The sequence below is a fragment of the Leopardus geoffroyi genome, chromosome E2 (assembly GCF_018350155.1).
Source record: "Leopardus geoffroyi isolate Oge1 chromosome E2, O.geoffroyi_Oge1_pat1.0, whole genome shotgun sequence".
Classification (NCBI taxonomy): Eukaryota; Metazoa; Chordata; class Mammalia; order Carnivora; family Felidae; genus Leopardus; species Leopardus geoffroyi.
In genome coordinates, this window is record NC_059335.1 from 3,185,086 (window position 1) to 3,211,775 (window position 26,690).

Genomic DNA, 26,690 nt, shown 5'->3' on the forward strand with positions numbered 1-26,690 from the left:
GTCACCCTGGGAGGCAGGTGCAGTACAGATGGGGAAACTGAGACTGAGCGGGGTTGCAAGGACTTAAGTTCCCTTTCTTGTAAAGTGCTTCGGTCTCTTGATAAGTTTCTGACTCTTGACTCAAAGGCCAGCGTTGGAACCCCAGGCCTGCCTCCACCCTGGGCACACCCCTCACTCCCTCTTTCTGGGCCTCAGGGGTCTCCTCTAGACCACAGGAGGGCGACCCACCGCCCCAGCTGGAATTCGCTGTCTCTGCACGCACCGAGCCGCTCTGTCCCGGGCCCGCCATTCACGCCCTTCCCGGCTCCCCATTGGTCGGACGCGCTGCCTTCCCGCCCCCTCCCACCGGCGGACCAATCACGCTCTCAGGATGGACATCCTGCCCGGCACCGCCCCTCCAAGGAGGGCTAAGCAGCTCCGCTTGTAGGTTGGCCGGCCTCAGGGTCGGGGCAGAGCTTGGCGAGCGCCAATTGGGCGGCTCGGCCTGGGTGGGCGGGACGCGGACCGCGGGGGCGGGCCACGTGTCGGAACAGTGCAAAACGGTGACCCTGCCTTGGAAAGGGGCGGGAGGACCGGAGCGGCGTGAGTCCCGGCTCGGAGCGGTGAGTGTCCCCCAGGCCTCTCCAGCGGAGGGGCGGGCCAGGCTGGAAACCAGCGCCTTCCGGGTAAGGCCCCCCAGCGCCTCGGGGGCGCTGACCTTCCCGCTTTGCAAGTGGGGAAACTGAGGCTTTGCCGGGACGTCCGGGCCGAGGTGACACAGCCAGGGCGAGGACTCCTGCCGGCCCTACAGAATTGGCTGACCGGGGACTCGAACCTTCCACGGATCGCGCCCGCCCTTTGTGCATCACTGGCCGAGTTTTGCATCGTCCATATGGGGTGGGTTAGTTTGACCCCTATTTCTCCGATGAGGCAACTGAGGCTCAGACAGCGTGAAGTTTGCCCAGGGTCACACTGCCAGGGAATCCTGGCTGCAGGGCTGCAGGGCTGCACGCCCCACCCTCCCCCGCTACTGCCCCTCCTCCTCCGGCCTTTGACTCCCCCCACCTGGAGCTCAGATCTCTCTTTCTCCCCAACAGCATCTCTAAGTCAGTCTCCAGCCCAGACCTCTCCACATTCACATGCGTGCATACACACACACACACACTCCCCACCCTCCACCCTCAGTATTTCATCTCCCCCAAACCACTTCCCCTTTCCAGGTCCCCAGTTAGTCCCTAGGACCTACCACCCATGGACCGGAGACCTGTAGATCTTCCTCCTCGCCCCTTCCCCCACAGCCAGCGGCACCTGCCCCCTGAATCTCTCTGTCCTGCCTCCTCCTCTCTCTTCTCTCTGCCTAAAGTGGAGCCCAGGCCTCACCTTTGTCCACCTAGACTCCAGCCCCGGTTTTCTCCTGGCCTCCACCCTTTTATCTGATACTTTGAAAACTTCTTATGGAAGTATACTGCATATCCAGGGGGGAAAAGCCATACATACAAATCACAAATACCTCAAATAACTTTTCACATAGCCAACGCTCTGATGTAAACAACATCCAAATCCAGAAGTAGAACTCCCCACTGCATCCCAGAAGCCCCCCTGCCTTGTGCCCCTTTCTTTACTGCTGCCCAATGATAACCAGTATAACTTTACTAACACAGATTGGTTTTGCTGGGTTCTCAGCTTATCTAAGTATTTTATCGTATATATTACGGCCCAGACAACCTATCACACACTGTCCACACTTCAAAAGGAACAGTACTCAGTGAAAATAAGATTTCCTTCATACCCTGTCCCTCAGTGACCCACCCCACCCCCCACCTGAAGCACCTCCACGTGTACCCACCAGAGACAGCAAATATAGCAGAAAACTCACGTTTTCTCTTCTTTGGGGAGACAAAGAGGGAAGCATTGCTGTGTATACTGTTCTGCTTCTTTTCACTGTTAACATCTCTTGTTACTCAAAGAGCTGCCTTGTAATTTTCCCTGGCTACAAAGAATTCCATAGTACAGCTATATCATAACTTACATAACCAGAACCCTAACCATAGATGTTTACATGTATTTCCATTCCTTTGCTCAGCAGAAAAGTCCCATAATGAATAACCAAAAAGTCTGGTAGGGAATAACCTTGTGTCATTTCACGTGTATGTCTGCAGGGTAAATACTTAGCACATTTTCTGGGTCACAGGGTTCATGTAACTAGAATTTTGAGAAACCTTGGCCACATGTGTTTCCCTGGGGGTTGTTGCAAAACACACTCCTACCAGCCCGGAAGGGAGATCTCTGTGGCTTCAGACACCCTGTCCTACCTAGGCTTTCAGCCATGATAGCCCTGATCTGACCCTGTCCCTCCTGTCTCCTGAAAAGTTAGAAGGGAAGTGAGGAGAGCAGCCCGGGTGGAGGGAACCACACAGGGGAAGGACTTGGCTGGGATGGTTCCAGGCGCCTTGCCTGAGCAGGTTACATTTTAGTCCTGAGGACCCGAGAGCAGCCCTAGAAGGTGGGGGCTAAGACAGGGGAGTAACAGAGTCAACCTTGTGTTTTCAGAAAGATCGTTTTCTCTCTCTCCCTCCACTTCCTCGGGGGAGACTTTTGCAGACTCTGCCAAGATAGATCAGGTTCCCTCGAAATCCCAGCACTGATCACAGTTGTAATTAATGTGATTAATTCATTCAGTGTGGTTTTGTTTTTGTGGGAGTTTCCATTCCTTTTTTTTTTTTTCTTTTTAGACAAAATTCACATAGCATAAAATTCTTCCTTGTAACCACCCATGAGTTTTTACACTGTTTCTACACTATGTTGTCCATAGAAAACATTTTCTACAGTAGATGTGTTCATTTGAAAGAATCGTCATAAACAGCCTGTGCGCCCACCAGCCAGCCTCCAGACTTCCCCCGTATTAACCATTTCACCTTCCCCTGGGTCTGCAGGGTCTCCCATGTCCCACATAAGTTAACGAGTAAATGAGTGAACACGCCGAGGGCGGGAGACGTGCAGACATGAGCGGAGCCAGAACCCCCAGTTGAGCAGCAACTTGGGGACCCCGGGACTCAAGCCTCCTGGGCATATGGGCTGGGACCTGCTGAGACTCTCGGAGGCGGGGCCCAGATGCTGGAGACACAGCCCCTCTGACTGGGGGCGGGGGGGGGGGGGGGGGGGGGGGGGGGCTTGCTGTCCTCTAGTCCTGTGGGACCGGGGGCAAGTCGTGGACCCCTTGGGTCTCAGTGGCCTCCCCTGTAACAGGGCTGCTGGGCAGGTGATTCCAACAGCCCCGCCCCCCCCCCCCCCCCCCCCGTTTTTCATTGTGCTAAAGCACAAGTCACGAAATTGACCATTTCGACCATTTTTAAGAGTACCATTAGGGGCGCCTGGGTGGCGCAGTCGGTTAGGCGTCCGACTTCAGCCAGGTCACGATCTCGCGGTCCTTGGGTTCGAGCCCCGCATCGGGCTCTGGGCTGATGGCTCGGAGCCTGGAGCCTGTTTCCGATTCTGTGTCTCCCTCTCTCTCTGCCCCTCCCCCGTTCATGCTCTCTCTCTGTCCCAAAAATGAATAAGCGTTGAAAAAAAAAAAAATTAAAAAAAAAAAAAAGAGTACCATTAAGTGGCAGTTAACAAATATCCATGACGTCGCAGAACCGTGGCCACCACCTAGTTTGAGAATGTGCTCATCAGCCCGGCAGCAACACCGCACACAGGAAGCAGTCAGCCCTCATTGTCCCCGCCCCAGCCCCCCACCAGTCTGCTCCCCGTCTCTGGATTGGATCCCTGTGGACGTTTCATGTGAATGGGCTCCCACAACGCGTGGCCTCTGGTGACTGGCCTCGCTCGGGGGCGCGGCGATCTTGGGGTTCACCCGTGATGTAGCATGTAGCAGCGTCTCATGCTTTCTGCGGATGAATCACAGGCCCCTGGGCAGGTGCACCGGCCTTTCCTTCTACGACCTGCAGGGATGTGCAGCCTGCATGTTGCATGAGGGTAAACTGAGTTTCAGAGGCTGCGTAGGGGGAGTCAGACTTGAAGAGCCTCACTCAGGACACTGCCACTGCACCTGGGCTCTGGTTTTCATCCGGAATCACACCCGCGCCCTGTTACCTGCTGTGGGCCCTCCGGCCTTCACCTCCCCCTCTGTTCCCCACCCCCACCCCGAAGGGCAGGGTGAGGATCACAGTTGGAGGGTTCCTTGTGGAGGGCAGAGGGTGACCTTGATGTTGCCGTGTATCCTGGAAGGAAAAGGCTTTCCCAGGGACCTTGGGAGAGTGAGGTTGGGAGCACCAGGTGGTCAAGGTCAGAGAAGGCTTCCCTGGGAAAGTGACCTCCCAGCCGAGTAGGACGAATTAAGAAACAAATGGATTCCAGGCCCAGGGATCTGTGGACACGCTGCACTTGGGAAGGGGGAGGTTTCCAAAGGACTGTGTGGGACCCTCACGGGTCTGGGTGCACGGACCCTGGACAGGGAGTCAAAGCCCCTGCCCTGACTGGCCCCTCCCTCTCGCACCTCTGCCCACCCCCAGGACATGGCAGCTGTGAGGCCCAACCTGGGCCGAGTCCTCCCGGGGTCGTCCATCCTCTTCCTGTGTGACATGCAGGAGAAGTTCCGCCACGTCGCCTACTTCCCCCAGATAGTCTCTGTGGCCGCCCGCATGCTCAAGGTACAGCCCCTCCTCCCTCAGACCCAGGAGTCCAGGGCCCCAGCCCCCTCCTCCCTCAGACCCAGGAGTCCTGCCCCCAGCCCCTCCTCCCTCAGACCTGGAGGAGTCCACTCCCCCAGCCCCTCCTCCCTCAGACCCAGGAGTCCAGGCCCCCAGCCCCTCCTCCCTCAGACCCTAGAGTCCTGACCCCCAGCCCCTCCTCCCTCAGACCCAGGAGTCCAGGCCCCCAGCCCCTCCTCCCTCAGACCCTAGAGTCCTGACCCCCAGCCCTTCATCCCTAAGACCCGGGAGTCCAGGCCCCCAGCCCCCTCCTCCCTCAGACCCAGAAGTCTACACCCCCAACCTCCTCCTTCCTCAGACCCTGGAGTCTGACCCCAGCCCCCTCCTCCCTCAGACCAAGGAGTCCAGCCCCCAGCCCCTCTTCCCTCAGACCCAGGAGTCCAGGCCCCAGCCCCCTCCTCCGTCAGGCCCAGGAGTCCAGACCCCCAGCCCTTCCTCCCTCAGACCCAGGACCCAGACCCCCAGCCCCTCCTCCCTCAGACCAGGCCTCAGGCCCCAGCCCCTCCTCCCTCAGACCCAGGAGTCCAGCCCCCCATCCCCTCCTCCCTCAGACCCAGGAGTCCAGACCCCCAGCCCCTACTCCCTCAGATGAGGGAGTCCTGACCCCCAGCCCCTCCTCCCTCAGACCCAGGAATCCAGACCCCTTAGCTCCTCCTCCCTCAGACCCAGGAGTCCAGGGCCCCAGCCCCCTCCTCCTTCAGACCCAGGAGTCCAGACCCCCAGCCCCTCCTCCCTCAGATGAGGGAGTCCTGACCCCCAGCCCCTCCTCCCTCAGACCCAGGAATCCAGACCCCTTAGCTCCTCCTCCCTCAGACCCAGGAGTCCAGACCCCAGCCCCCTCCTCCCTCAGACCCTGGAGTCCTGGCCCCCAGTCCTTCCTCCCTCAGACCCAGAAGTCCTGGCCCCCAGCCCCTCCTCCCTCAGACCCAGGAGTCCAGACCCCCAGCCCCTCCTCACTCAGACCAGGAGTCCAGACCCCCAGCCCCCTCCTCCCTCAGACCAGGAGTCCAGACCCCCAGCCCTTCCTCCCTCAGACCCAGGACCCAGACCCCCAGCCCCTCCTCCCTCAGACCAGGCCTCAGGCCCCAGCCCCTCCTCCCTCAGACCCAGGAGTCCAGACCCCCAGCCCCTCCTCACTCAGACCCAGGAGTCCTGGCCCCCAGCCCCTATTCCCTCAGACCCAGGAGTCCAGACCCCCAGCCCCCTCCTCCCTCAGACCCAGGAGTCCAGACCCCCAGCCCCTCCTCCCTCAGACCCAGGAATCCAGACCCCTTAGCTCCTCCTCCCTCAGACCCAGGAGTCCAGACCCCCAGCCCCTACTCCCTCAGACCCAGGAGTCCAGGGCCCCAGCCCCCTCCTCCTTCAGACCCAGGAGTCCAGGGCCCCAGCCCCCTCCTCCTTCAGACCCAGGAGTCCAGACCCCCAGCCCCTCCTCCCTCTGATGAGGGAGTCCTGACCCCCAGCCCCTCCTCCCTCAGACCCAGGAATCCAGACCCCTTAGCTCCTCCTCCCTCAGACCCAGGAGTCCAGACCCCAGCCCCCTCCTCCCTCAGACCCTGGAGTCCTGGCCCCCAGTCCTTCCTCCTTCAGACCCAGAAGTCCTGGCCCCCAGTCCTTCCTCCCTCACACCCAGGAGTCCTGGCCCCCAGTCCTTCCTCCCTCAGACCCAGGAGTCCTGGCCCCCAGTCCTTCCTCCCTCACACCCAGGAGTCCTGGCCCCCAGTCCTTCCTCCCTCAGACCCAGGAGTCCTGGCCCCCAGTCCTTCCTCCCTCAGACCCAGAAGTCCTGGCCCCCAGTCCTTCCTCCCTCACACCCAGGAGTCCTGGCCCCCAGTCCTTCCTCCCTCAGACCCAGGAGTCCTGCCCCCGCAGGCCCCTCCCTCGGGCTCAGGCCTTTGTTTCCCCTCCCTAGCGCAGGTGGCCAGGCTGCTGGAGGTACCGGCTGTGCTGACGGAGCAGTACCCAGAAGGCCTGGGCCCCACGGTGCCCGAGCTGGGGGCTGAAGGCCTGCGGCCACTGGCCAAAACTTGCTTCAGCATGGTGCCCGCGGTGCAACAGGAGCTAGACACGCGGCCCCAGCTGCGCTCCGTGCTCCTCTGTGGCATCGAGACCCAGGCCTGCATCTTGGTGAGACCCCCAGCTAACCCCTGGGAACCTCCATCCTCAAAAGGATAGCCTTCCCTGACCCCGAGTCCTCTGTCCTCCTGGCAGGACCCCCTTCCTGACCTGGGACCTTCGTCCCTCCCAGGACCCCTCTCTACCTCGTGCTCCCGTGGGGCCCTCGGACCCTGCTGGAACATGGGGGCCCCGTGCCCTGATCTGAGGCTCCCTCATCCCCGTCCCCCTCCCCAGGCCCCTGTTCTTGTCTGGGGTCGAGGTTGCCCTTGACATGTCTCGCCCCCAGAACACGACCTTGGACCTCCTGGACCGGGGGCTGCAGGTCCATGTGGTGGTGGATGCCTGCTCCTCCCGCAGGTGAGGGGGTCCTGCTGAGGGGTGGGTGCACGTGGGCGCAGGTGGGGTGTCTAAGGGGAGTGGGATCCCTGCCAACCTTGCCGGGCGTCTGGGCGTGTGGGCCAAGGCACCGACAGCCTCCGTCTCCCGCACAGCCAGGTGGACAGGCTGGTGGCACTGGCCCGGATGCGGCAGAGCGGCGCCTTCCTCTCCACCAGTGAGGGGCTCATTCTGCAGCTTGTGGGCGACGCCGCCCACCCCCAGTTTAAGGAGGTACTGGCCCCGCACCCTCCGCCCCACCCTCCCTGGTCTCCCTTCTCGGCGCCCGCCACGTGGTGGTTGACAGCCTGCATCTGGGAGCACAGCAGGCTGCTGCCTCCTGGCGGCCGAGTTCTAAGTCCCGTCAACACCGTGAAGGGCAAGGGAAGCTGTCGGTGGCCATGAGGGCGGGGGAGAGAGCGAGAACGCAGGGGAGGGGCTGGGAGTGTTGGGGTGCAGAGGAGGAGTTGTGCGGGTGGTGTGGGAGGCCTCCTGGTGAAAGGTGGGTTTAGAGTGAAGTGAGGGTGGGAGGCAGACAGGAACAAACGGTCCGCCAGAAGCCCTGCGTGAGAGCCCCTGACCCCCACCTCCGTCCCTTCCTCCCGTCTCTGGCCCTCAGTTGCGTCCCCCGCAGCCACCACCACCACCAGGTGGCCTTGCTAGTGCCTGGGTCTGACTAGGTAGCCCCAGCTGAGTCACACTGCTGGCCCTTAGGATGAAGGGACATGCCCCAGCCCTCTGAGGTCCGCCCTGGTGCCTCCTCTTAGGCCAGCTCTGTTGAGTTATTTGTTAAGCACCTACTATGGGCCAACCAATGGGGCAGGTGCTGGGGCAGCAGCCAAAGCCAGGGTGTATTCGGTTCCACGTTGTGGTCAGGCGCTGGAAGGGAGTGTTCAGAGTGTGTGAGAGAGAAGATGGGGCTCACAGCAGGGATGGCCCTTAAGCGGAGGCCTGCAGTGGGAGGGGCAGCGGCCGTCCAGAAAGTGTTCCTGGCCAGAGGAGCAGCTGAGGCAAAGGGCTGCAGGTGGACCGGAACTCGCCCTATTCAGAGAACCGGAGTGGGCCATGCCGAGTGCTCGGTGAGCGTGACAGGGGAGGAGGCAGAGAGGAGCCAGATCCGTGTCTTCCCGGAGTGGAGGGGTTTGCACCAGGGAGCTGGCCAGAGTCAGATCTGCAGGTTGGTCCCGGGTGGCCCATGGATGTGGGCGGGAGACCAGAGTGGAGGCAGTGGGGATGCAGATTGTGCTTTATTATTTCTGGAGGCAAGCAGGGTGGGGCTTGCTGATGGGTGCAATGTGGGGCTTTGGGAGAAGGCAGCCCCAGAGAGGCGGGTTGAGCATCTATGCTCCTGCGGTCTACCGGTTGGGGGAACACTATTGTGTAAGAGGCACTTGGATCAGAGTCTGGAGTTGAGGGGCAAGGCGTGGGCCGGATTTGGGAGCTGAGGGATGGGAGAGGTGAGACAGGAGCAGGGTATGGACCAGAAGCTCCAGGACAGAGCCTACTGGCAGCAAGCCAGACAAGTGGACCAAGATGGCAGGTGATCATAACCCAGGCGGCTGTGGTGGAAGGGAGGCCCGAGGAAAAGTTTTGAGAAGAGGGAGTGGTTGGTTTGGCCTGTCGCTGCCAAGAGGGCAAGGCGGATGAAAATGAAGAAGTGCCCTTCCAGATTGTCACAGACATGGGGACTCTTGACTCCCTGAACCCTCCTCTTCCCCCTACAGATCCAGAAGATCATCAAGGAGCCCGCGCCAGACAGCGGGCTGCTGGGCCTCTTCCAAGGCCAGAACCCCCTCTTCCGCTGAACTCCTCACCCCGAAGACCACCCTCCTGTCATCTGGACCTCAGTGGAATCACTTTGCCCCCATCCTTGGAATCCCAACAGTGGTGCAGTCCACCGGGAGTGCCACCCCCTCGGGAGGGGAGGTGGAGAGCTACCTTGCCATTGGGCCAGAGCTCCCGGAAATGCAAATGAGACTCGTGGAAGCTGGGCGGCAGTTGGCTGAGCAGAGCTGGGGGCGGGGCTCGGCCCCGGGCCACTTCAAGAGGCGGGAAGGGGAGGGGGAGGGAGTGTCACAGGCTGTGGGACCCGGACTTGCCGAATAAACATTGATGTGGCTGTGGGCCGAACCATTCTTGGATTTGGGGGGTATCCCGGGGGCGAGTGGGGGCTGCGGGTGGGGGGAAGAGGGGTCCCAGCAGGTGGGGAGGGGGAGGTGCCTCTCCCCTGCTCCCAGCCGGCGCGAGGCAAAGGCGAGGCTGGCCCAGCCACATCTGCGCGGACAGGAGCTGCCGGCCGGGTCGCCCGCCCCGCACGCTGCCGGCCGCCCCCCACCGGCGCGCACACGCCCAGCCGGTTGGCTCGCAGACACGCGCTCGCTCTGCCTCCCCGGCCGGCCCCCCACGCCGCCGCCCGCCGCCGCCCCCGACTCCCCAAGGGTCCCGACTCCGGAAAGTGAGGTGAGCGCGACCGCACCCCGGTGCGGAGGGGGAAACTGAGGCACGGGGACACGGGGACGGGGAGGAAGGAAGAGGCAGGCAGGTATGCGGGTGAGTGGATGAATGGCTGGGAAGGACAGACCGCTTCCTCTGAGTGCTTCCTGCTCCCCTAAGACGCAGGAGTCTGGGGATCCACATGGGGGCTCCCAGAATTCTGCAGCCCCCCGTGGAGATCTGGGAGTCGGGACTCCGCGGAGCCCCCAGTCAAGGCCCCCCTGTCAAGGCTCCCCAACCCCTTGAGATTCTCAGCCCTTGGCCCCCAGCCCCCACCTCCAACCTCGGGGACCTAAGAAGGCAACCTCTGAATCCCCCAGAGACCCAGGAGTCGGAGCCCTCACCAGCCCGCCCCCACCGGGGAATCAGAGTCCGCCCCCACCCCCACCCCCGCCAATCCTGGAATCCCAGACCCCTCCCAGAAGGCCCCGTCCGCGGAACCCGGCGTCAGAGCGCCCAGCACCCCCTCTCCCCGGGGACCGCGGAGTCCCCTCCTCCCCGCTCCTCCAGGCGCCCCCGGCCCCCGCCTTCCGGATCCAGGTGTCCCCCCTCCTCACCCCCCAGCCTGATGCCTCGCGTCTCGGAGGCCGCGCTCGCGTCGCCATGGCAACAGGAGTCTATTTTGCGCTGGGAACACACAGCTCCCGCTGCAGCGCCCCCCCACCCCGCCCCTCCAACCTGGGCCTGAGTGAGAGTAGGGGGACCGGCGAGAGAGACCGGGGACCGGGGTGGGGTGAGGGTAGGGGACACAGAGACACCCAGAGGGACAGAGATCTGTAGAAAGCAAACCTGGGAAAGAGACATAGAACAGAGACAGAGTCAGAGAGGCAGAGAGACATGGGGAGGGGGGGCGGGGGGGGGGGACACAGAGACAGGCCGGAGAGAGACAGAGACGACGGGACAAGGGGAAGAAGGGAAGTGTTGGCACACAGAAAACAGACTCCGAGAACGGGACACCGCCGGGAGGGGAGGGGGGGGGCGGGAAACGAACGTGTGACAGAGACTCGGGACACAGAGAAGCGATGAGACCTGGAAAGAGAGACACAGGCTAAGAGGACCATGGCCCAGGGCAGATCCGGCTGGAGAGGAGAGGCCGCCGGCGGCCGGTGGGAGGCGGGGTCCGGGAGAAGGGTGGACAGCGGGGATATCCGGAGTCAGAGAGGTGCCAGAGACAGGAAGGTGTAGGGACGGGCCGGCCGCCGGGAGCGTGCCCAGGGAGGGTCCTTGTCTCTGAGTCCTCTCCGCCTGGGCGCCCAGGACTGCGATCCCCGCCCCCCATCCGGACCCCTCCCCTGCCCCCTCCGCTCTGCTCCCCCAGCCCGAGCACCTGGACTTGAACCCACACCCTCTCCCCTCGCCTGCTTTCCACATCCCTACCCCAGATGGACCCCTCACCTCAATCCCAGATATTCCTAGGGGAATATCATGCCCCCCGGACCCTGCGTGCCTCCAGCGTCTCTCTCTCTCTCTCTCTCTCTCTCTCCATACCCGCCGTGCACCCTCAGTCCCCCTCCACCACCACCTCCAAACCCCTCTCCGGCCCCCAGTTCACCAGCTCAGGGCTTCTGACTTCCTGGGTCTCACCCTTCTGTGGGCTTCTGTTCTCTCTCTCTCTCTCTCTCTCTCTCTCGCTCTCTCTCTCTCTCGGTTTGTTGATCTCAGAACCCCACTTCTCTGAGTCTTTGCCCCTCGTGTGAGTATCTGTCTTCCCCCTCACTGCCCCCCCACTCTGGGTCTCTGTCCTCCCGGGGTCTCCCCCTGCTCTCACATCTCTGTGTCCCTCTCCCTGGGTCTTTCTCCTCCTCTCTCTGAGTCTCCCCCAAACCCCCAAGTCTCTCTCCTTGTCCTGCTCCCTCTCTCTCTGCTGCCACACATCTCAGAAGGCGACTCACCTGGCCCCCACCCCGGCTGGCAGAATCTGGAGAGGGCACAGGAGCAGGGTGTGGAGTGTGGGGCACAGTGCTGTGAGGGTCCCAGGAGTCTGCTCTGGAAACCCTCCTCAAGTTGGCTCCCCAGATCTCTGTCTGTATGTCTCTCGGGTCCTGGCGGGGGGGGGGGGGCTGGGGAAGGGGCACAGCCAGACCTCTGGCCCTGAGCCGCTGAGCATGCATGGGGCAGAGAGGGAGGAGACTGGGGTGCAGGGAGGGAAGAGATTGGGGTGAGGGCCCCTTTTCTCTTCAGCTGTCGGGGGAGGAAAGTGCCTGTGTGTGTAAGGGGTGCGAGAAGGGCTGTGGGGGGGGGGGGGGGGGGGGGGAGTTGTCACGTGCCTGCTTCCAGACTCCACCGCTGGGTGAGGGTGTGTTTGCACGTGTGTGTGTGTGTGTGTGTGTGTGTGTCCATGAGGTTGCATGACTGTGGGCTGTGATGTGTATGGTCGTGTGTCCATGTAGAGCTGGTTTGGGCAGGTCTCTGGCTGTATTGGGAGCCATGTGTGGTCCCAGGGTGTCACAATGTCTGAGATTGTGTCCTGTGGGTGGAACGGTTGTGTGTCCTCATGGAGCTGTGTATCTGTGTATCTGTGTGTTGGGAGGAGGCCTACAGGTGTGCCGCCAGGATGACATTGGGTGTCCTTGTGCGTTGTGTCTGGCACATGGCGTGGGTGTCCTGTGTTCTCCGTCATTGCGTGCATATCATGTTGTGTGTGTGTGTGTGTATGTGTGTTGTGTAAGGGAAGAATCAGTCCTCCTGTACCCTTGTGTCTGGACAGGCCACTGTGTCCCTAGGTGTGTGTCCACTTTCCTTCCGGAGGCATAAGGCAGGGTAGGAGGTTATGGGTCCCTCCACTAACAGAGGTGGTGTGTGTGTGTGTGTGTCTGGGTGCATTGCTGGGTTTGAGGGATGTATGCTGTGGCCCCCCTCCCCCACTCCCCAGAGTTGTCAATGGCCTGGAGTTGTGTCTCCCTGGGTATGTGCATGTGTAAGCAGTTGGAGGAGATAATGGGACTCTGTTAGCAGAGGGAAGAATTGTGTCCGTGGAGCTCAGCCGGAAGCTTGGCACAGAATGGGGACTGAGTGAGCAAACCGCTAGCCCATTTGGTGCCTTTATGCAAATGAGACAAAGGTACCCCCTGGTCCAATGCAGCTCCCCTGCGGCTACGGTTTGGCAGGCAGATGGCACCCTCGTGTGAGTTCTAAAGGGTGCACCTTCCCCCAGATGGATGCAGCCCCATCAGCACGCCTTAAGGAGGAGAGCCTGGCTGGATTCCAGCCTCGCAACCAGAGCTCCTTGTGCAGTGCACAACCTGCCCAACCGTATGTGGCAGCCCTCAATGAATGAAGAAATCCACATCGCTGCATGCATGTGGACTCACTGATGAAAGAGGTGTGTCTGGATGCATGTCAACCCACGTTTGTCTGCATGGAATAAAGGGACCCATGCCCTACAGGTGGCAGCACCCTGAGCCCTGAGTTCAAAGCCTAGCTCCAGTGCTTGGGCACTGTAAGGCTTAGGCAAGTGATAGTTCCTCTTGGAACCTCTGTGTTTTTGTCTGAAGTGGGGGAGGGGGAGAGAGAGAGGGAAGACCCACCTCTCATACATCTTTCAACATTCATCCATGCCATAGTGCTGTGGACACAACCATGAACAAGAAAGACCAAAAAAAAAGTCTGCCTTCATGCAGTGCGTAGTCTAGTGGGCCACTGCACGTATAATGCGGCAGGTAGAGATGGCGCCCATAACTAGACAGAAAGCAGGTGCAGGGAGCAGAGTGGCTGGAGGTGCCAGTTTAGACAGGGCAGGGAGGGACACTGAGAAGACATGTGAAGGGCGCCTGAAGGAAGGAAGGGGGTGGGTCAGACCGATATCCGCAACAAGGGGGGAGGGGGAGGGTCCCAGGCCAGAGGAACAACAAATGCACAGGCAGGAAGAAGGGACCCTCTTGGACACGGGACCCGGAAAAGCATGAAGGGACAGGGACAGGGAGAAGGGTTTGCATTTTATTTTGGGTGTGACAGGAAGCCATTGGGCAGTTTCGACAGGGCAACGCTTGACGTCATCTGACCTATGCTGGTGGGTTTTTCGTTTCTTAAAATTGTGGCAAGATACACATAACGTAAAGTTTACCGTTTTAACCATTAAAAAAAATGTTTATGTGTTTATTTTGAGAGAGAGAGAGAGAGAGAGAGACCGTGCATGAGCAAGGGAGGGGCAGAGAGAGACAGAATCCCAAGCAGGCTCCGAGCTGTCAGTGCAGAGCCCCACTCGGGGCTCGATCTCATCAACCACGAGATCATGACCTGAGCCGAAATCAAGAGTCGGACTGAGCCACCCAGGCGCCCGATAGTCTTTAAACTATTTTTAAGTGTACCGTTCAATGATACTTAGGACACCGGTAATGTGCCACCATTGCCACCAAATCAGAACATTTCTATCACCCCAAAGCAGCCACTCCCCATTCTTCCACTCTCCCCCAGCCCCAGGCAACCGCTAACCAGATTTTCTGGCTTTGTAGATCTGACTCCTGTGGCCGTTTCGTATACGAGCGATCATACCGCATATGACTGTTTGTGTCTGGCTTCTTTCATGTGCTGTTTTTCGGGTTCACCCGCGATGTAACGTATCAGGGCCCCGTTCCTCGCTAAGGCGGAATAATATTTCATTGTACGCATAGACCGCGTTGTGTGCATCTGTTCCTCTGTTGGTGAACGTGCGGGTGGTCTCCGCTTTGGGGGTGTTATGAATAGTGCTGCTATGAACACTCGCGCGTTAAGTTTTCGTGTGAGCGTACGTTTTCGGTTCTTTGGGCAGATGCATAAACGTGGAATTGCCAGGTCATGTGATAACTGCTTAACTTTCGAGGAGCCACCAAACAGCTTTGCACGGTGTGAGCTAAGCCACTTCTAAGATGCCTATTAAGCAGGGAGTGGGATATTCTAGCCCAGATTCAAGGGAGGGGCCAGGGCTGGAGCTAAAAGGGAAGTTGAGGCCCCTTGCAGGAGCAGGGCAAGCTGACTGAGGCGTGGGGAGCCTCGGCTCCCATGACCCTCTCCCCAGCCCAGCCCCTACTACTTTTGGTGATAATGGTGTGGTCCCCAAACACACACCCCCCCAGTGGAAAGGAGCAGATAAAACTAATACCTAATGATGCTCATTCAACTCGTCCTATCCACCCTCCCATCCTCTTTTTTTTTTTTTTTTTTTACTTTTTTTTTTTAATGGTTATTTAGCGACAGAGACAGAGCACGAACAGGGGAGGGGCAGAGAGAGAGGGAGACACAGAATGTGAAGCAGGCTCCGGGCTCCGAGCCGTCGGCACAGAGCCCAACACAGGGCTCAAGTTCACAAACCGTGAGATCATGCCCTGAGCCAAAGTCAGCCGCTCAACCGACTGAGCCACCCAGGTGCTCCTACCCTCCCATTCTCTCATGCTGCTTTCATTTGGTCATGACTTCCTGCAAAATTTCTTCATATTTGTCCTTAACAGTTTTCAACAAGCGTCACCCTGGTGTATGTCTGTGCGCCCAGCTCTCTCCCGCCCCTGGAATATAAGCCCCGTGAAGGCGGGAACGCTGTGGCTTAGTCACCGCTGCACCCTCAGGGCTCAGGACACACCGTGGAAGCATCCGTCCTGCCGTCCTGCTGCCTAGAAACGGCCCCATCTGGCCCCTCACTCTGCCGTCTCCTCCCTGGCCCTGTTCCTGGCCACCCCCTGAACTAGCGGCTGCAGGGTGCACAGTGCGCGGCACTGCAACAGACCAGGGCGTTCTGAGCTCCTTACAAAGATCAACCCGGCTCATCCTTCTAACAACCCCCTGATAACCATCCTTACCCCGATTTCACACATGGGGAGACTGAGGCACATGATCAGCTCTGCCACCCTGCGTCGCCTGCTGTCCTGAGACACTTCAGACCTACAACTGTGTGTGTGCTCCAGAGACAGAGGGAGAGGGTGGAGGAGGGAGGGAGCGAGAGAGAAGCTTGAGGCCCCTGAATTACCAGACCTAAATAAAGGAGAGAGAGGGGCCTTTGGGGGCAACCGAGGACCAGCCGGGTCTGAGCCAGCACTCCTCAACAGGGGCAGCTGTGGCCCCAGGGGACCGCTTGGCACTGCCTGGAGGCATCTTATGTCCTCACCATGCGGAGAATGCGAACTCTCCTGGCACCCAGTGGCACACAGGTTGGGCCCAACGTGAGCGGTGTCAGGCTGAGAAGTCCTGACCACCTGGGTCCACCTGCCTGCTCTGTAAACTCAAGTTCTCAATTCCAATCTCTCTCTCTCTCTCCCCACCCACACCTCTTCCTCTCACCTTCCCCATCTCCCCCCCCCCACTCCTCCCATCCCGCCCACCCCACATCTGTGTCCATTGCCTCCCCCATCCGCACTGACCCACCACGACCTCCTCCCCCGCTCTCCACGCCCCCATATCACCCCCCCCCCCCGCCCTCTTACGCTCCCCCTGCCGTCGCTCGCTCGCTCCTCTCCCCGGTTTCTTCTCCCCACATCACATCTTTCCTCTGGTTTTTGCCCATCCTTTACTTCTGTGCTCCCGTCTGACATCTCCGCGGACCTTCCCAATCCCCCCCCCACCCCCCACCCCCCCATCGCTCGCTTTGACCCTACCGGCGTCTGCCCATTATCACGGCCATTCTCCTGCGGCGCGTCCGGGGCGTATTTCCGTTCCTCCCCCTCCCCAAACACCCCTGCGTCCACTGCCCTGGGGGGCTGCTAACTCGGCGCGCGGGCATCTCCCTCTCCACGCATCCTTTCTGTCCCCTGCGGCATGATTCTCGCCATTCTTCTGCCTTCCTCCTCGCGTCCGGCCACCCACCCCCACATGTCTGCACCTCTGGCCATCTCTCTCTCGCCCCCCGCTGCAGCCTCGGTTCTCCCCCCGGCCTGGCAGCCCGGTCCGACCTCCTGCGCGCCCCATGCCGTCCCTCCTGCTGCTCGGGACCCTCCTGCTCCTGGCCTCGACCGCCCGCCAGGCCGGGGCACGCCCGTCCAACACCACAAGCGCCGAGCCCCCGGGCCCGCTGCCCGCCCTGCTGGCGCACCTGCGGCGCCTGACCGGGGCGCTGACGGGCGGCGGGGGCGCTGCGGGCCCGGGCGCCAACGGCACCAGGACCAGCACGGCGAGCGGGACCGGCGCGGCGGCGCGGGCGCCCCCTCCGGCCGAGCTCTGCCACGGCTACTACGATGTCATGGGACAGTACGACGCCACCTTCAACTGCAGCACCGGCTCCTACCGCTTCTGCTGCGGCACCTGCCATTACCGCTTCTGCTGCGAGCACCGCCACATGCGCCTGGCACAGGCGTCCTGCTCCAACTACGACACGCCGCGCTGGGCCACCACGCCGCCGCCGCTGGCCGGGGGCGTCGGGGGTGCCGGGGGTGCGGGCGGGGGGCCCGGGCCCGGCCAGGCCGGGTGGCTGGAAGGGGGCCGGGCGGGGGGCGCAGGGGGGCGCGGGGGCGAGGGCCCCGGGGGCAGCACGGCCTACGTGGTGTGCGGGGTCATCAGCTTCGCCCTGGCCGTGGGCGTCGGCGCCAAAGTGGCCTTCAGCAAAGCGTCCCGTGCGCCCAGGGCGCACCGGGAGATCAACGTGCCCAGGTGTGTGCGCGCTGGGACCCTAGGGCAGGGCGCCTGGGGGCGGGGCCTGGGCTATCAGGGGTGGAGCCATCTGGAGAGGGCAGGGCTACAGGGAACCAGGCTTGCTCAGAGATGCGGGAGGCAGCCACAGCGAGCGCGGGAGCAGATACCCAGGGAGACCGAAGGGGTCCCAAGAATAGGGGCGACAGAACCGGCCCGGCTGCTGAGTGACGGGAGAGGCTCAGGCCTTTATCCATCCAACAAACTATTTGTTGGGCACCGTCTGTGTGTGGGTCAGAAGCTGGGCATACAGCCGTGGTCCAAACCAGGTCCCTGCCCTGCTGGGTGAACTGGCTTTCAATCCCAGGTCAGACTGTAATGAGGATTAACTGAGTTGATTCATGTCAAGTCTGGGCACATAGTAAGCCCTCCATAAACGCTGGCTGCCGTTATCATTAGATGTGAGTGGTGGGGAGAGTAAGCAAGTCAAACGGGTATTTGTGGGAAGGGTATTCTAGGCTGAGGGAACAGCACGTATAAACGTCCTGATAGAACTCGCGGGACAGCGACGGAGCCTCTGAGCCTGCGGAGCAGTGGGCGAAAGCAGGTTTATTCTAAGAGTGATGGGGGGGGGGGTGGTCTGGAGGGCGCGGAGCTCAGGCACGAAGCCATCTGATGGTTCCAGAGGAGTCTTTGGGGACAGCAGGGGACCAGAGTGGAAGCGGGAGGCCCCTTAGGACACTAGCAATGAGCCAGCAATGAGAGGAGGCACTGGGGACAGCACAGGTGGCAAGTGGTCTGCTAGGGATTTATTTTGGAAGTCCAAGATGGCTGAGGGGCATGAAAAGAAAGAGAAGCAGGAGCCAGGGGCGAGCCTCAGGGTTTCGGTCCGCACAACTGGACGGAAGAGGCACACTTCACCGCCAAGGGAAGGCTGTTAAAGGAACAGGAGGGAGGCCCCAGGTTCAGGGTGGGGTGGGGGCCCAGGGAGGACGGTGTGGGAAGGACCACAGAAGGGGCTGGGTCCCAACGCATTGGGGAAGGGGCGCTTCAAGCAAGAAATGTGGTCGGAGGAACCTTGGGGCGGGCGGTGCTCAGATGGACATTAGCGATGGGCGTGGCCAAAGACGAGGAGCCCCGCCGAGCTGACCGACTCCCCCAAAGGGGAGAGCAGGGAGGGAAAAGAAGGCTGGGGCCTCCCTCTCCCTGCCCCCACCCCCGTCCCCAGGCCGCTGACCGGCTCTCTGCCACCTTTAGGGCTCTGGTGGACATTCTGAGGCATCAGGCTGGGCCTGGGACCCGCCCGGACCGGGTACGAAGCAGCTCCTTGACCCCGGGGGTCGGGGGCCCCGACAGCATGCCCCCGAGGACGCCCAAGACCCTCTACAACACCGTGAAGCCCTCCAATCTCGGTGAGTGGGACCTGGGAGCCGGGAATGCCGCTGCGGCCTCTGACCACGCCCATCTGCCCTGTAGCCCCGCCCCCCCCGGGTAGCCCCACCCCCGGTGCCCAGGCCCCGCCCGCGCCCCCAGCCCACCCTCCAGCCTCTTCCTGCTCTGAACCCGACCAGTTCCCGGCAAGGCTGGAGGGACCCTGCTGTGAATCAGGACCCCTCCTTGCCCTCCCGTGAACCCCCTGGGTGGGTGCCACGGACGCCACGGTGATTTCAATGTAGACATTCTCGGCCCCTGCACTTGAGAAAGCCAGTGTCAGAGCTCCTAACAGCCACACACACAAGAAAGCACCTAACTATTGAATTAGAATGTCCTGAACACTGCCTGGGTTTGAACCCTGGCTCTGCCGCTGGCTACCTGGGACACACGATTTCACCTTTCTGGGCCTCACTTCCCCCGGCCATAAAACAAGCAGCGTCGCGGCGCTCACCGCACAGGGTTACTGCAAAGCTCAAATGAACTAACGACGGAAGGCTTAGAGCAGTGCCTCGCACAGAAAAAAGGTCCATATAAATATGAGCTGTTCTCGTATTTTATGATGAGTTCACCAGGGAGAAGTCCAGGGAGCTGTAACAGGTTAAAAAGAGCCTCGTCTGGTTTGAGGAGGAGGAGGAGGAGGAAGACTTCCCCCAGGATACCGTTTGAGCAGTGGCCTGGAGGGTGAGGGGCCTACCTGGGCCGGGCAAGGTCTGAGCCTCTGAAGCATAGTTTGTGAGGCCAGGGAGAGGGTGGGCAGACACCTCAGGAAGGACCTGAGCACCAGGCTGAGCTGAGGAGCTCTGTCTTTGTCCTGATGGCAATGGGAGCCATGGAGGACTTTAGAACAGGGGAGCAACAAAGTCAGAAGTGAGTGGTAGCATTTTTCTGGAACTCATGTGAAGGGGGAGAGATGAGAGGAAGAAGGTGCAGGAAGGAGGAGGCTGGGTAGTAATGCAGGCTACACAGGACAAGGCCTGAGCTGGGGTCAGAAATGTAGGGGAAGAGATGGGTTTGAATCGTAATATAAGGAAGAGACATTTGAGGTGGATCTTGAGGGATGAGTAGTTCTTCAGGCAAAGAAGGGGAGGAAGGAATTCAAGTCAGAGAGAACAGCATAATAGCATCTGCAAAGGCCCTGTGGCAGGACTGAGCTAGGCTCATTCAGGCAAGGCATCAGCTAGGGCCGAGTAAGCCTCGAACACCATTCCCGGCTTAGATTTTGTCCTGTGGATGACAGTCAGCCGCGGGAAGAGACTCCAGCAGCACAGGGGCAGGGGCAGGTGTGGGTGTCAGGAGTACTACCAAGGCGGGGGTGCTGATCTGGAAGATGGGCTGGCCAAATGGCCAGGAAGCCGATTTGATGATCCAGAAGGGTGAGGAAGGTCAGAGCAGAGATTCAGGAGATAGGAGGGATCAGAGCTGGGAACCCAGTGGACATGAGTGGAAATCCTCCCATGAGACCAGGACAGCAGTGTCAGCTGGGAGTGGGTGATGGCAGTGACACCACTTCCCTTCTTGGTCCCCACAGATAATCTGCACCACAACTACCTGCACCTCAACGTCAACAGCCCCAAGCACCATGCCGCCACGATGGGTAGGGACTGGGGCTGGGTTGGGGGGAGGACAAAGGCTCCTTTCCTTCCCTGCCTGTTTTAAGCCTGAGCTGGGTGCCCAGGATAGAGCAGGTGTGAGATCCTGTGAGCCCTGACCTCCCAGTCCAGCCAGGTGACCAAGCTAGCCTCAGTTTCCCAGTCTCATCTCTCTCCCGCCTGGGTTTGTGGGGAAATGTGTGGAGTGGACGGCCCCTCCAGCCTCCGGCCAGGCACACGGCAGGTGCTGAGCACGTGCCAGTTACCTCTCTTCCTGTGACATGACCTGCTTCCCCAGCATTGAGCCTGTCTCCTGGGGTCGGGGGAGCAAGTATCCCTGAGGGGCCAGAATCCCTGGTTTCCACTCCCTAAGGGGATGGGGGCTGGAACTGCTGGGTCAAAGGGAGAAGGGGCTGGGAGCCTGGACTCCTGGGTCTGAGGGAGGGGGGGCTGGACTGACCCCTGCCATGCCCCTCTGCCCCAGACTGGCGTGCCGCTGCGCCACCCAGCCCCTCCTTGCACTACTCCACGCTGTCCTGCTCTCGGTCCTTCCACAACCTCTCACATCTGCCCCCGTCCTATGAGGCCGCTGTGAAATCTGAACTCAACCGCTACTCCTCCCTCAAGAGACTGGGTGAGTCCCAGGAAGGGGAGGGCGAAGGTGATGGGGTGGGGCCAGGGTCTGGGTTTAGGAGTGTGGACAGAGGCCCAATAGGCCTCTGAAAGTGCTTTTTAAAAATGCATATCCGTGCCCCCCTAAGATCTATTGTATTCATTAGGACTTGTGTTTACAATTAACAGAAATACAACTTAAGCCAAAAACAAAAGGCAACTACATTGGCTTGATACGGGAAAGCCTATGAATCATGAGCTTCAGGTATGGCTGGATCCAGGGGTTCAAAAGCTATCTCCAGGATTCTACATCTGTTCTTTATTTTCAGACAGATTCTTCTTTAGTGGTAGCAAAGATTGACCTGAGAAATTTCAAGATGCTATTCTGCCAGCAGAAAAGGGTCTTTCCCAATGATCCCAGCATTCCCAGGTCTAGATCCCACTGGTCCAAATTGGGTCACACGCTCATCCCTGGACCAATCACTGTGATTCTGGACATTTCTGGGTCAGTGGCAAGAGCCTTCAAACATTTCATTATTTTTAAAAAAAATTTTTTAACGTTTATTCATTTTTGAGAGACAGAGCACAGGCAGGGGAGGGGCAGAGAGAGGCAGAGGCACAGACTCCAAAGCGGGCTCCAGGCTCCGAGCTATCAACACAGAGCCTGACACGGGGCCTGAACCCATGACCCATGAGATCATGACCTGAGCCAAAGTTAAGACGTTCAACTGACTGAGTCACCCAAGCACCCCACATTTTATTATTTTTTTAAGTTTGTTTATTTATTTTTGAGAAAGAGAGTGGGGGAGGGGCAGAGGGGGAGAGACAGAATCCCAAGCAGGCTCTGCACTGTTAGTGCAGAGCCCAATGTGGGGCTCAAACCCACAAACCACGAGATCATGATGCCAGCCGAGATTAAGAGTCAGACGCTTAATTGACTGAGTCACTCAAGCACCCTAAGCCTTCAAACTTTTTAAACTGAGAGCCAGGGGCACCTGAGTGCCTCACTTGGTTAAGCGTCTGACTTCAGCTCAGGTCATGATCTCACGGTTCCTGAGTTCAAGCCCTGAGTCTGGCTTTTGGATCCTTTGTCTCCCTCTCTCTCTGGCCCTCCACCACCCCCTCAAAAATAGACATTAAAAAAAAAAAAAAAAAGATTTAAACTGAGAGCCACATTAAGAAATGCTTTTTATGTCATGACCCCTGAGACACATATAATATGTATAATTTTTAGTTACAGCAAAACTTTGAAACTTGTTATGGACATTTTCAAACATGCCCAGCATTAGAAGAGATTGTAAAACGAATCCCCACGTTCCCATCGCTCAACTCAACAATGAGCAACATTTTGTTAATCTAGACTCCCTTCGGCCCACTTTTAGCGGATTATTTTAAAACAAACCCCAGGTACTGTCACTGCATCCATCAATATTTCAATAACACAAACGTAACTGAAATAAAAATTTTAGGAACTGGTTGCTTACCCTTATTCCCCTAGTATACCGATGCCTCTTTTTAAATAACTTTTTTAAATGTTTATTTATTTTTTTAAAGTAATCTCTACACCCAGTGTGGGGCTCCAATGCACAACCCTGAGACCAAGAGTCGGATGTTTCACTGACTGAGCCAGCCAGGTGTCCCTGGGTGGATGCTTTCTGAAAATTTTCTATTCTAGTTAATTTTAAAATGCCATTCACCCTCTACAAAACTGACTTCATAACCCACGAATAGGTCACATCTCCAAATTTGGGGCGGGGGGCGGGGGGAAGGAAATTCCCCCCCACATCTACTGGCCCACCATCTGTGTGGGGCCTAGGAATGTGCGTTTGGTCACACAGCTAGCCTGATGGTTTTGGCCGACTAAAATTTGAGACTCACTTGGGCACCTGGGTGGCTTAGTCGGTTGCACGCCGACTTCGACTCAGGTCATGATCTCCTGGTCTGTGAGTTCGAGCCCCGCCTGAGGCTCTGTGCTGACAGCTCAGAGCCTGGAGCCTGCTTCAGATTCTGTGTCTCCCTTTCTGCCCCTCTCCAGCTTGCACTCTGTCTCTCTCTCTCTCAGAAACGAATAAATGTTAAAAAAAAATTTTTTTTAATTAAAAAAAAATTTTTTTTTTATTTAAATAAGATCCCTCCACCTTTGTCACCTATGTCACCTACCTATGCCCAGGCTAATAATGACCAGGGCATTCTGGTGATCCCTGGGGTCCTCATGGGTGTGGGATGTACGGAAGCCAGGGGGGGCGGGGGCACGTTCTGGACTGGTTGGGGACTTACCTGTATGGCCTTTCCCCCTCTTCCCCCAGCCGAGAAGGATCTGGATGAGGCCTACCTGAAGCGCCGGCACCTGGGGGAGATGCCCCGCGGGACGCTGCCCCTGCACACTCTTCGGCGACCTGGCACGGGGGGCGGCTACCGCATGGATGCCTGGGGCGGCCCCGAGGAGCTGGGCCTGGCGCCCGCGCCCAACCCGCGGCGCGTCATGTCCCAGGAGCACCTGCTGGGCGACGCGGGCCGCGCGCGCTACGAATTCACCCTGCCGCGCGCGCGCCTGGTGTCGCAGGAGCACCTGCTCCTCTCGTCGCCCGAGGCCCTGCGCCAGAGCCGGGAGCACCTGCTGTCGCCCCCGCGCAGCCCCGCGCTGCCCCCCGAGCCCGCCGCCCGCGCGGGTCTGGCCGCGTCCCATTCCAACTTGCTGCTGGGACCCGGGGGGCCCCCCACGCCGCTGCACGGGCTGCCCCCGCCGCCCGGCCTGCACCCGCACCACCACCACGGTCTGCACGGCTCGCCGCAGCCCGCCTGGCTGTCGGACGCCGGCGGGGGAGGGGGCACGCTGGCGCGCAGGCCGCCCTTCCAGCGCCAGGGCACGCTGGAGCAGTTGCAGTTCATCCCCGGCCACCACCTGCCGCAGCACCTGCGCACCGCCAGCAAGAACGAGGTGACCGTCTGAGGCCAGGCCCGGGGGCTTGGGGGCTGCGGCCTCGCGGGGGGGCCCCCATCCCAGCCCGGATCCCTCAACACACTCCAGGGGCCTGGGACCCAGGATCAGCCTGTGGCCAGGGGGCTGCCTCCGAGGACACTGCTTTGGATGAAATCGTCACCGGAGACAAAACCTCCTTCTGGGATGTCACGGTAGATAAGATCCCTCCTCCTATGTCACCGTTTGAGGCAAGGCCTCTTTCCCATGACGTTATCACAGAGGAAGAGCCCTGCCTGTGAGCTCATCACTAGTGAAAATGTCTGTGTTCTGTGATGTCATCACAGGGACAAAACCTCCTCCCCATTAATCCGTCACAGAAGAATAGGCCCGCTCCTGAAGTCAACACTAGCGGCCATGTCTATGTTCCATGAAGTCATCACAGACTTTCTTCCTGGGAGGTCACAGCAGAGGCAATGCCTTACCCTATGACATCATCCCTAGAGACAAAGATTCCTTCCTGTGAATGTCATTGCAGAGACAAGTCTCACCCTTATGATGTCATCTCCGGCACCAAAAGGCCTCTTCTGACATCATCGCCAGGAAGATATTTTCTTCTGGAGAAGATGCCTCTGTCTATGATGTTGTCACTACAGACAAAGCCATCTTCCTGGGACACATCGCAAGCAAAATGCCTTGCCAACTGTGTCCTCGCTATCCATAGGACTGTCCACGACATTGTCACAGGGACTCTGCCTCCTTCCTGTGATGCCATCTCCAGAGAAGGTGCCTTGCCCTATGACATTTTCAGAGGGACCGTGCCTCTTCCCGTGATGTCATCACCAGAGGTGACAACCTGCCCCTGGGGCACTCCAGGATGAGGCCCCTTCGGTGGTATCACCACTGGACTCTGCCTGCTCGGAGATGATGCTGTAAGACACCTGCACTGCTCCTGTCCTATCATGAGAAGGCAGGGCACGCCCAGAATCCATGACAACCCCCCAGGGTCACCAGAGAAAGTGCCCTGAGCTGAGACATCTGAGGGATGTTGTTGCTGCGGAGGCAACCCCACCCAGAGAGAATGGTCTGACTGTAGGTTGTTGGCAGCAGGCCCCCGCTGAGGTTCTGTCCCGGGATTGTGATGACATCACCACAGACACTGCCTGCTCTAGAGGGCCATCATTTGTGATGGTGTCACTGGAGTTTCTGCCTTGTCCTGCCATGACTTCACTTGGTCACTCCTGTCCCTGACAGCAAGGACATGCCCTGCAGGACTTCCACCAGACTCTCCCTCTAAAGGGTGGCTGGGCCTCAGACCCCATCCCTGTGCAGTGATGTCACCTCCTGTGTGACTCCTCAAGGACAGGACTCCCAAGGAGGCCACTCTGGCCCACCAGCCTCCCAGAGTCGTGGGACTCACAGTGGCCCAAAAGCTGGCCTCGCTTCTTTCTGCCATAACGAGAGACATCATTGCCTCTGTCAACAAACTCCTGGATTTCTGTTGGGGGTGAGGTGGGATGGGGATGGTTGGGGTGTGCCCACTATTGATTTGGCTGATGATATCATCGGTGCCATAAGACTTCCACCACTCATGATGGCATTGTACCTGGGGTCAAATGCTAACCATGTCTGATGATGACATCATTTCCCAGGATTCCCTATGACCTACGGTGTCCATCTCCCAGGATCTACCACAACCATTGTATCATCTCCTAGGACCCATCATGACATATTATGTCATTACCTTCCAGAATCCTCAATGGCTGATGGTAGCATCCTCTACCAGGATCCACTAGCACTGATGATGCCACCATTTCCCATAGTCCCTGATAATTGTGGTGTCATCACTTCCTAGGACCCATGAAAGCCAATGCTATCATCACCCCCCAGGATCCATTTCAACCGTGATGTCATTACCTCCCAGGACCGACTCCAACCATTGTGTCATCATCTCCCAGGATCCATGAGAGCTAATGGGGTCATGACCCCCCAGGATCCACTCCCACCATGGTGTCATCACCTCCCAGGATCCATGAGAGCTAATGATGTCATCACCTCCCAGGATCCATTTCAACCATGGGGTTATCACCTCCTAGGATCCATGAGAGCTAATGGAGTCATCACCCCCCAGGATCCATTTCAACCGTGATGTCATTACCTCCCAGGACTGACTCCAACCATTGTGTCAGCATCTCCCAGGATCCATGTGAGCTAATGGGGTCATCACCTCCCAGGATCCATGAGAGCTAATGGGGTCATGACCCCCCAGGATCCACTCCCACCATGGTGTCATCACCTCCCAGGACCCACCATAACCATAGCATCATCATCTCCTAGGATCCATGACACCCAAATATGTCATCATTTACTAGGATCCACTTCAACCATGTATCATCATCTTCCAGGATCCATCATCTTGAGGGCCAAGTACTACAATGGCTGCATTTCAGTTGTTTTCTGGGGTCCCATGGCACCTATAATCGTTCCCGTAAGGGGAACTAGCACAATAACACACCATTTTCCTATTCCCTCAAAAATGGAATAAGGTGAGGACCCCTCTGATGACATCATCCTTAGTCTGCCCCTTTTTAATGATGTCACTGCCTCTCCCCTGACTTAAGCTGATGCCTGCATCAACCCCACCACAGACCTGGTCTTGGCCAGACCCCATCACCCCCCTGGTGAGGGCATCCAGGCCCCTCCTGATAACTCACAGCCCTTCACCCAACCATCTCATCGGTGACAGGGTCAACACAGATACCTTTTATCATCACCAGGGAGTGTGTATGTGTGGGGGGCTTTACAGGTCTCAGGTGATATCACTGCCCCTGTTACCTGGACCCCTATCCAAAACAGCACTCCATTGGCTTGGGCCAGACTTGACCCCATGGGCTGGGTGGGCAGCTGTGGCCTCTCTGGGGCCTTCAATCATGT

General features: G+C 59.0%; 2 protein-coding genes across 3 annotated transcripts; both read left to right on the forward strand.

Annotated features, from left to right (window-relative positions):
* Positions 1-473: 473 nt before the first annotated feature.
* On the forward strand, positions 474-9,303 carry ISOC2 (isochorismatase domain containing 2). 2 transcript variants are annotated; one of them, XM_045441438.1, is made up of 6 exons: positions 474-602; positions 4,494-4,631; positions 6,609-6,818; positions 7,096-7,166; positions 7,301-7,418; positions 8,909-9,303. In XM_045441438.1, exons 2-6 carry the CDS (start codon positions 4,497-4,499, stop codon positions 8,987-8,989), a joined length of 615 nt encoding a protein of 204 aa, XP_045297394.1. In that variant the 5' UTR covers positions 474-602; positions 4,494-4,496; the 3' UTR covers positions 8,990-9,303. The 2 variants fall into 2 exon arrangements, with proteins under 2 accessions (XP_045297394.1, XP_045297395.1); XM_045441439.1 differs by having other exon boundaries at positions 562-665.
* Positions 9,297-25,410, forward strand: SHISA7 (shisa family member 7). Its single transcript, XM_045441436.1, has 5 exons — positions 9,297-9,644; positions 16,495-17,225; positions 18,462-18,616; positions 20,712-20,861; positions 23,146-25,410. The coding sequence occupies exons 1-5, from the start codon at positions 9,297-9,299 to the stop codon at positions 23,787-23,789; spliced, it is 2,028 nt and encodes a 675-aa protein (XP_045297392.1). The 3' UTR covers positions 23,790-25,410.
* The last annotated feature ends 1,280 nt before the right edge of the window (positions 25,411-26,690 follow it).

Bases quoted from the DNA above. Each gene is read 5' to 3' on its own strand.
- SHISA7 (XM_045441436.1), top strand. From the start codon at position 9,297: ATGTGGCTGTGGGCCGAACCATTCTTGGATTTGGGGGGTATCCCGGGG. The intron at 9,645-16,494 runs GTGAGCGCGACC...CCCCCGCTGCAG, and splicing joins TCCCGACTCCGGAAAGTGAG to CCTCGGTTCTCCCCCCGGCC. The intron at 17,226-18,461 runs GTGTGTGCGCGC...TGCCACCTTTAG, and splicing joins CGGGAGATCAACGTGCCCAG to GGCTCTGGTGGACATTCTGA.
- ISOC2 (XM_045441438.1), top strand. From the start codon at position 4,497: ATGGCAGCTGTGAGGCCCAACCTGGGCCGAGTCCTCCCGGGGTCGTCC. The intron at 4,632-6,608 runs GTACAGCCCCTC...TCCCTAGCGCAG, and splicing joins TGGCCGCCCGCATGCTCAAG to GTGGCCAGGCTGCTGGAGGT. The intron at 6,819-7,095 runs GTGAGACCCCCA...TCTCGCCCCCAG, and splicing joins AGACCCAGGCCTGCATCTTG to AACACGACCTTGGACCTCCT.